Genomic DNA, 8,476 nt, shown 5'->3' on the forward strand with positions numbered 1-8,476 from the left:
CACACAGTGGTAGACAATTAGCATCATTGCTAACAGCTACATAGTGGTAGACAATCAGCATTAATGCTAACAGCTACATAGTGGTAGACAATCAGCATCATCACTAACAGCTACATAGTGGTAGACAATTAGCATCATTGCTAACAGCTACACATAGTGGTAGACAATCAGCATTAATGCTAACAGCTACATAGTGGTAGACAATCAGCATCATTGCTAACAGCTACATAATGGTAGACAATCAGCATCATTGCTAACAGCTACACACAGTGGTAGATAAACGCGCACACACAGACATAGGCATTTACGCTCGGTGTCCTCTCTAGAAAGTTGAAGGAAAATACAAATCACTCAGGCGAATTTAACGACGATTTGGGGCACTGGGTTCAGAACAACTCCGATAAAAAAGCATATACACGTTACACAAACTATGGCAACGTGGGCACTGCTTCGTGTGGCGGCAACATGCCCCTCCGTGAGAGAAGCTTTCATTGTTTTTGTGCAGGTGTTGTTGGCGGTGCGTCTTGGTCAATTTAGCTCGGAAAATGACACCCTCGTCAATCTGTCACCTAATCCTGCCTAATGAGCAGGTCAGCCCTGGAGGAAAGTATTGGCTGTAAGAAGGAAGAGAAAACATAACATCTGGTTGTTTCTAAATTACTCCTTATGACATTGTTTGTCAGATTAAACAATGTAATACATATTTTTCCAATCTGCGTTACCCACTCCAGTCAACAGATGACGATGTGCGTATTGCGTGTAATCTGATGGACGAGACGGGAGGCTTCTTCAACAGCGTCAACAGGCTAGTGATTCAACCACCTCCGTAGCTTGCTAGCAAAAATAAAAACGAAACATTGAAGCTCTTTAGACCAATCTTGTGTATATTAATCTTAGTGTTTTGAACATAATTCTGTTTACGTATCTACTTGTTAATTTAAACGTAATTTAATTGTTAAATGACATTTTGCAAATGTGTTCAATTGATACTGAGTCTAGCACTAGGCTAATGCTAGCTAGTTAGCTAACATCACCATGAGCTCACTAAGCTACTCCCCCCTTGCTAAAGTAGAGGAGGTCTGCTGGACGGAGAAAGAAGCTCTGGGGCTCAACATTATCGTGAAAGAAGAGCAGGAGGATATTACAGTGAAAGGAGAGGAAGACGTTTTCAGAATAAAACAGGAGGAAGAGGAGGATATCACATTGGAAGAATACGAGGGTGATGTTAATGTGAAAGAAAAGGAAGAACATTTTAGAGTGAAAGAGGAGGTAGAAGCTTTCAGAATTAAAAAGGAGGAAGAGGAAGATATCACATTGAAAGAATACGAGGATGATGTTAATGTGAAAGAAGAGGAAGAACATTTTAGAGTGAAAGAGGAGGTAGAAGCTTTCAGAATTAAAAAGGAGGAAGAGGAAGATATCACATTGGAAGAAGAAGAGAATACAGTGAAAGAAGAGGAAGAGCCTCTTTTACTCCAAAATGTTATCTCAATAAAAGAGGAGGAAGACGTTTTGGGAGTGAAAGAGGAAGAGGAGACTGCAGATCCTGTTAACACCAGTGAGTATTGTCATAAAAACAGGGGACACAAACTATGCAGTTGTTGAACTAGGCTGTGTGTGTTTTTAAAGGGGCATTCTACTGACGTTCTACACTTGAATATGTTGTTCAGTACTGTATTCATTTATAAAGGGGCAATCTGCGATTGGTACATGCATTGATTTACTTTTAAATGAATGATATAGCCTAGGCTTTTTGTTCTTGGAGAATACAACTCAGAAATGCCCAATGAGCTTAGACCTACACTATGCACATTTACATCGAGTCATTTAGCAAACGCTCTTATCCAGAGAGACTTACAGTAGTGAGTCATTTAGCAAACGCTCTTATCCAGAGAGACTTACAGTAGTGAGTATTTAGCAAACGCTCTTATCCAGAGAGACTTACAGTAGTGAGTCATTTAGCAAACGCTCTTATCCAGAGAGACTTACAGTAGTGAGTCATTTAGCAGACCCTACAGTACTGTTACGGACACTTATGTTACTGTCAGTCAACCCTGTTACGAACACTTATGTAACGTCCTAATTATTAAACGGAACAAAAAAATAAACGCAATATGCAACAATTTCAAAGCTTTTACGGAGTTATAGTTCATATAAGGAAATATATTTCAGATTTCACATTAATGGGAATTACAGATGTCTTAAAAAAAGGTAAGGGCGTGGATCAGAAAACCAGTCAGTATCTGGTGTGACCACCCTTTGCCTCAACTGGAACACGCTGTCGTACATGTCGATCCAGAGCATCCCAAACATGCTCAATGGGTGTTCAGTATGCAGGACATGGAAGAACTGGGACATTTTCAGCTTCCAGGAATTGTGTACAGATCCATGCGTATATTTATAATGCTGAAACATGAGGTGATAGCGGCAGATGAATGGCATGACAATGGGCCTCAGGATCTCGTCACGATATTGCTGTTCATTCAAATTGCCATCGATAAAATGCAATTGTGTTCATTGTCCGTAGCTCATGCCTGCTCATACGATAACCCCACCGCCACCATGGGGCACTCTGTTCACAACGTTGACATTAGTCAACCGCTTGCCCACACGAGGCCATACACAATGTCTGGCATCTGCCCGGTACAGTTGAAACCGTGATTTCATCCGTGAAGAGCACACTTCTCCAGCGTGCCAGTGGCCATCGATGGTGAGAGTTTCCCCACTGAAGTCGGTTACGACGCCAAACTGCAGTCAGGTCAACACCCTGGTGAGGACGATGAGCACACAGATGCGCTTCCCTGAGACGGTTTCTGACAGTTTGTGCAGAAATTCTTGGTTGTGCAAACCCACAATTTCATAAGCTGGTCTCAGACATTCCAGCAGGTGAAGAAGCCGGATGTGGAGGTCCTGGGCTGGTGTGGTACACGTGGTCTGCGGTTGTGAGGCCGGTTGGATGTACTGACAAATGATCTGAAACAACGTTGGAGGCGGCTTATGGTAGAGAAATTAACGCTTTTTGGCAACACCTCTGGTGGACATTCCTGCAGTCAGCATGCCAATTGCACGCTCCCTCAAAAGTTGAGACATCTGTGGCAATGTGTTGTGTGACAAAACTGCACATTTTAGAGTGGCCTTTTATTGTCCCCAGCACAAGCTGCACCTGAGTAATGATCATGCTGTTTAATCAGCTTCTTGATATGCCACACCTGTCAGGTGGATGGATTATCTTGACAAAGGAGAAATACTCATTAACAGGGATGTAAACAAATTTGTGCACAACATTTTGAGAGAATTAAGATTTTTGTGCATATGGATCATTTCTGTTCATGAATCATGGGACCAACACTTTACATGTTGCGTTTATATTTTTGTTCATACACAGCCAGGTAATGAACATAGCTGGCTATATTGCTGATACTAGCTATACACTATAATATTACTCATACCTGGCTATATTGTTGATACTAGCTATACACTATAATATTATTCATACCTGGCTATATTGTTGATACTAGCTATACACTATATAATACTATTCATACCTGGCTATGTTGCTGATACTAGCTATACACTATAATATTTTTCATACCTGGCTATATTGTTGATACTAGCTATACACTATAATATTATTCATACCTGGCATTTTGTTGATACTAGCTATACACTATATAATACTATTCATACCTGGCTATATTGCTGATACTAGCTATACACTATATAATACTATTCATACCTGGTCTTATAAAACTAGTTAGCTGGAATTACCTTAAAGTCTCTGTGTTAAACTAGCTAGCTAGTTAGTGAGGTTTTAATTGTTTTTTGGACAATACCAATTATCTTTCTTCTAATACAGGTATTCCCAAACTGGGAATGCCAGTATTCACATTTGTCTTCACATTTTCAAACAGTCCATTTTATATTTACATTTTCTAAATTAAGACCCCTCCCAAAGGCAGGGGTCTCAGATAAATGTTCTGTATTAACAGACCCCTCCCAAAGGCACGGGTCTCCAGTTAAATGTTCTGTATTAACAGACCCCTCCCAAAGCACGGGTCTCCAGTNTGTTCTGTATTAACAGACCCCTCCCAAAGCACGGGTCTCCAGTTAAATGTTCTGTATTAACAGACCCCTCCCAAAGGCACGGGTCTCCAGTTAAAGGTTCTATATTAAGACCCCTCCGTGTCTCAGTTTAAGGTTCTATATTAAGACCCTCCTATAGTTTGGCTTCTATTAGCTTTAGAGAGCTCATGGTCTCATTCAGGCTCCCTCGTAATTCACACTGGTTACATTTCTCCAACACACAGCTTAATACAGAAACAAAGATGACCAGCTTTTTTGTTGTTTAATGTGATGACACACTCTGCTCTTTTATTGAGGAACCTAGTCTGGATTAAACCTCATAAGAATACTGTAATATCCTGGTATATTTATGTTAAGTATTATGTTTTCCAATAGATGGCAGTATGGACTCAATACGGGGTTTGCTTTCCCGCTATTCGTGGCCGTTTTCTATGTCTGCCATATAACCATGCTTGAGAAAACCTCTGGTAGTTTACGCCAGGTGCATTCCGGGAATGTTATTCTAAGTTACAATTAAATACTAAACGTACTTGTGTCATCAATCTAAGAAGCATCCTAAGATACTACATATTTGCCGACGAGGATGGGATCAACTGGTGCTGCCCAATCAGAGAACTTGAATCCTCTGCTAAGAGTCTGTCAATTTCCACATCCACTTTAGGCTTCAKGGCATATGGAACTGATCTTGCCCTATAGTATCTGGGAGTAGCATCTGCAGCAACATGAATGGTAGCTTGGACACCTTTTTTAAAAATGTCCCTAGCTGTTCTTTGAAAACACTCTCATGCTTTGAAAAGCACCTGCTGTAGTGTCAATATCTCTGTTGGTGACCTGTTGGTGACCAATTTTATTTCCTTCACCCACCCTCTCCCTAGTAAGCTGGGGCCAGTACCTTCCACTACTAAGAGAGGCAGACTTTTTTTTTCTCTTTTGTCCTTGATTTTCCACTTGAACATCAGCAACTCCAATCACAGTGATCTTCTCCCCTGTGTAATGTTTTTGAGTTTAAATAGGGGTGTCTCTCAGTTTAGGCACTTCAACGGTTTTCCACTTGTCATTGAATTGGAACCTGTTAATCAGTGTGATGCTACATCCTGTGTCTTATTTCAAAACGGTTCCTTAAGTCCATTTAGTCCCATTTCCACAATGAAAGGATTCACCTTTTTCATATTCGCCCCCCATGTACACTGTACATCCACAATGAAAGGATACACCTTTTTCACATTCGCCCCCCATGTACACTGTACATCCACAATGAAAGGATACACCTTTTTCACATTCGCCCCCCATGTACACTGTACATCCACAATGAAAGGATACACCTTTTTCATATTCGCCCCCCCATGTACACTGTACATTGAGAACGCTTGCTCTGCGTCTGCGCACTCACTTTCTATTACTTGAATACTAAACATACTTACTTGTCCGGTGTCATCAATCTAAGAAGCATCCTAAGATACTACAAATACATTTTTTTATCATGTGGGGGTTTTCATTCAGGTCTCTGTTTTCTCTTTGGCAGGAGAGAGACCAGACTCTCATTCTGATAGCGGGAAGAGGCCTTCAGGGGAACCAGAGCCAGCGACGTCCAAACCAGTGAGACGACACCACTGCTCCCACTGTGGAAAGAGTTTTGCCCGGTTAGGGAACCTGAGCATGCATGAGAGAATACACACAAGAAAGAAGCCACAGTCTGGAGAAAAGCCTCATCAATGCTCTGAATGTGGAAATACTTTTAGTCGGTTAGGAAACCTGAAAAGGCATGAGAAGAAACACAAGAGGAAGAACCCATACCACTGTGCCCAATATGAAAATAGTTTTTTCTCAACAGGGGGCTTAAAAAAGCATGAGGAAACACACTCTGTAGAGAGGCCTTTCCAATGCTCCCAGTGTGAAAAGAGTTTTACCCAATTAGCGCAGCTGAAAATCCATGAGAGAATACATTCTGGAGTGAAGCCCTACCACTGTTCCCAGTGTGGAAAGAGTTTTATCCAGTTAGGGAACCTGAAATTACATGAGAGAATACATTCTGGAGTGAAGCCCTACCACTGTTCCCAGTGTGGAAAGAGTTTTACCCAGTCAGGGAACCTGAAAATGCATGAGACAACACACACTGGAGATAAACCTTACCACTGTTCCCAGTGTGAAAGGAGTTTTTTCTCATCAGGGGCACTGAAAAAGCATGAAAAAACACACTCTGTAGAGAGGCCTTTCCACTGCTCTCATTGTGGAAAGAGTTTTACAGAGTTATGGAAGCTGAATATCCACGAGAGAATACACTCAGTAGAGCGGCCATTCCAATGCTTCCAGTGTGAAAAGAAATGTTTCTCATTAAATTCCCTGAAACAACATGAGAGAATACATTCTGGAGTGAAGCCTTACCACTGTTCCCAGTGTGGAAAGAGTTTTACCCAGTTAGGGAACCTGAAAATGCATGAGACAATACACACCGGAGAGAAACCTTAAGACTGTTCTCAGTGTGAAAATAGTTTTAACTTGTCAGGTGAACTGGAAACATATGAGAGACTAAATACAAATCACACACCAATAATGCTGTAAGTGTGGACAGAGGTTTACCCTATTAGCAAGCTTTGTTAAAAATATAAATATAATCTTAACTGTGTGTGTGTGTGTTTTGCGTTTCTGTGTATGTGTAGGAGAGTTAAAATTGTTATTTTATCAAATGTCATGTTATTCCTATTTAGAACCATAGAACACCCAGGTCAAGGGTCAGTGGCCCACAAACAGGAATATTCCCAGTTCAGACCGAAGGTGGAACCAGATCACTGTGATCACCAGGAACTTTACTTCTGGTTTCTATTTGTATTTGTTGATCTTCTGGTACTGCCTGATGATGTTTAAGAGGCAGCCTCACCCATTGCTGACCGGTGTATCAAATCAAGCACACAGCCATCAAGCACACAGCCATCTCCATAGACAAACATTGGCAGTAGAATGGCCTTACTGAAGAGCTCAGTGACTTTCAACGTGGCACCGTCATAGGATGCCAGCTTTCCATCAAGTCAGTTCGTCAGATTTCTGCACTGCTAGTGTTGCCCCGGTCAACTGTAAGTGTTGTTATTGTGAAGTGGAAACGTATAGGCGCAACTATGGCTCAGCTGCAAAGTGGTAGGCCTCATAGAACGGGACCTCCGAGTGCTGAAGCGTGTAAAAATCGTCTGTCCTTAGTTGCAACACTGCCTCTGGAGGCAACGTCAGCACAATAACTGTTCGTCGTGAGCTTCATGAAATGGGTTTCTATGGCCGAGCAGTCGCACACAAGCCTAAGATCACCATGTGCAATGTCAAGCTTCGGGTGGAATGGTGTAAAGGTCACCGCCAACTTTCTGGGGCTGTTTTTCATGGTTCGGACTAGGCCCCTTAGTTCCAGTGAAGGGAAATCTTAACGCTACTGCATACTAGACAATTCTGTGCTTCCAACTTTGTAGCAACAATTTGGGAAAGGCCCTTTCCTGTTTCACAGCATGACAATGCCCCTGTGCAGAAAGCAAGGTCCATACAGAAATGGTTTGTCCAGATCGGTGTGTGGAAGAACTTGACTGGCCTGCACAGAGCCCTGACCTCAACCCCATCGAACAAATTTGAGATGGATTGGAACGCCGACTGCGAGCCAGGCCTAATTGCCCAACATCAGTGCCCGACCTTACTAATGCTCTTGTAGCTGAATGGAAGCAAGTCCCCTGCAGCAATGTTCCAACATCTGGTGGAAAGCCTTCCCAGAAGAGTGGAGGCTGTTGTAGCAGCAAATGCGGGACCAACTCCATATTGATACCCGTTGTTTTGGAATGAGATGTTCGACTAGCAGGTGTCCACATACTTTTGGCCATGTAGTGTATGTGTTGTAAATCGCTCCTGTTATAAGTCCATAAAGTTAGTCATTAAAGCATCTCAAGGTTAATGCTATGGGCATCGTCAGACATGTTTGTGAGACTAGAACAATGTAACTTTCAGAGTTTAACAGAGTGCTAAAATGTATTGCTAGCCTAGCTTGCTGTTTTTAGCTTAGCTTGACTTTTGTGTTGCCGATGGCTAGCCGGGCTGGTATGCTAGTGTTGCATTATAGGAGATGTAGTTTTTAGCTTTCGTAGGTCTGAATGGGGATAAATGCGGTTTCACGTTGTAGCTTGGTTGTATTAGTGTTTCTGTACGTGAGTTGTTGTATTTTAATACTGTCAACACTGAAAGCACCTAGCAATGTATTGGAGATGAGAGACAGGATGTGTGATACCTTCAAGCTCCTCTATAGAACAATTTGTCAGATGGTGCATCGCAGTCTGTTCATATATCATCATTGGAGACTGGTGTGTTCCAGTCTCTTCATATATCATCATTGGAGACTGGTGTGTTCCAGTCTCTTCATATATCATCATTG

General features: G+C 42.0%; 1 protein-coding gene across 1 annotated transcript; it reads left to right on the forward strand.

Moving 5' to 3' along the window:
* The first annotated feature begins 490 nt into the window (after positions 1-490).
* LOC112075724 (zinc finger protein 431-like) lies at positions 491-8,470 on the forward strand. The gene is made up of 2 exons (XM_024142677.2): positions 491-1,558; positions 5,606-8,470. Exons 1-2 carry the CDS (start codon positions 1,036-1,038, stop codon positions 6,547-6,549), a joined length of 1,467 nt encoding a protein of 488 aa, XP_023998445.1. The 5' UTR covers positions 491-1,035; the 3' UTR covers positions 6,550-8,470.
* Positions 8,471-8,476: the final 6 nt, after the last annotated feature.

The sequence above is a fragment of the Salvelinus sp. IW2-2015 genome, unplaced genomic scaffold (assembly GCF_002910315.2).
Source record: "Salvelinus sp. IW2-2015 unplaced genomic scaffold, ASM291031v2 Un_scaffold3359, whole genome shotgun sequence".
Taxonomy (NCBI): domain Eukaryota; kingdom Metazoa; phylum Chordata; class Actinopteri; order Salmoniformes; family Salmonidae; genus Salvelinus; species Salvelinus sp. IW2-2015.

What these genes read in the sequence shown, in the direction of transcription:
- LOC112075724 (XM_024142677.2), top strand. Translation starts at nt 1,036, where the DNA reads ATGAGCTCACTAAGCTACTCCCCCCTTGCTAAAGTAGAGGAGGTCTGC. An exon ending in TGCAGATCCTGTTAACACCA is followed by an intron (nt 1,559 to 5,605) that starts GTGAGTATTGTC and finishes TCTCTTTGGCAG; the next exon opens with GAGAGAGACCAGACTCTCAT.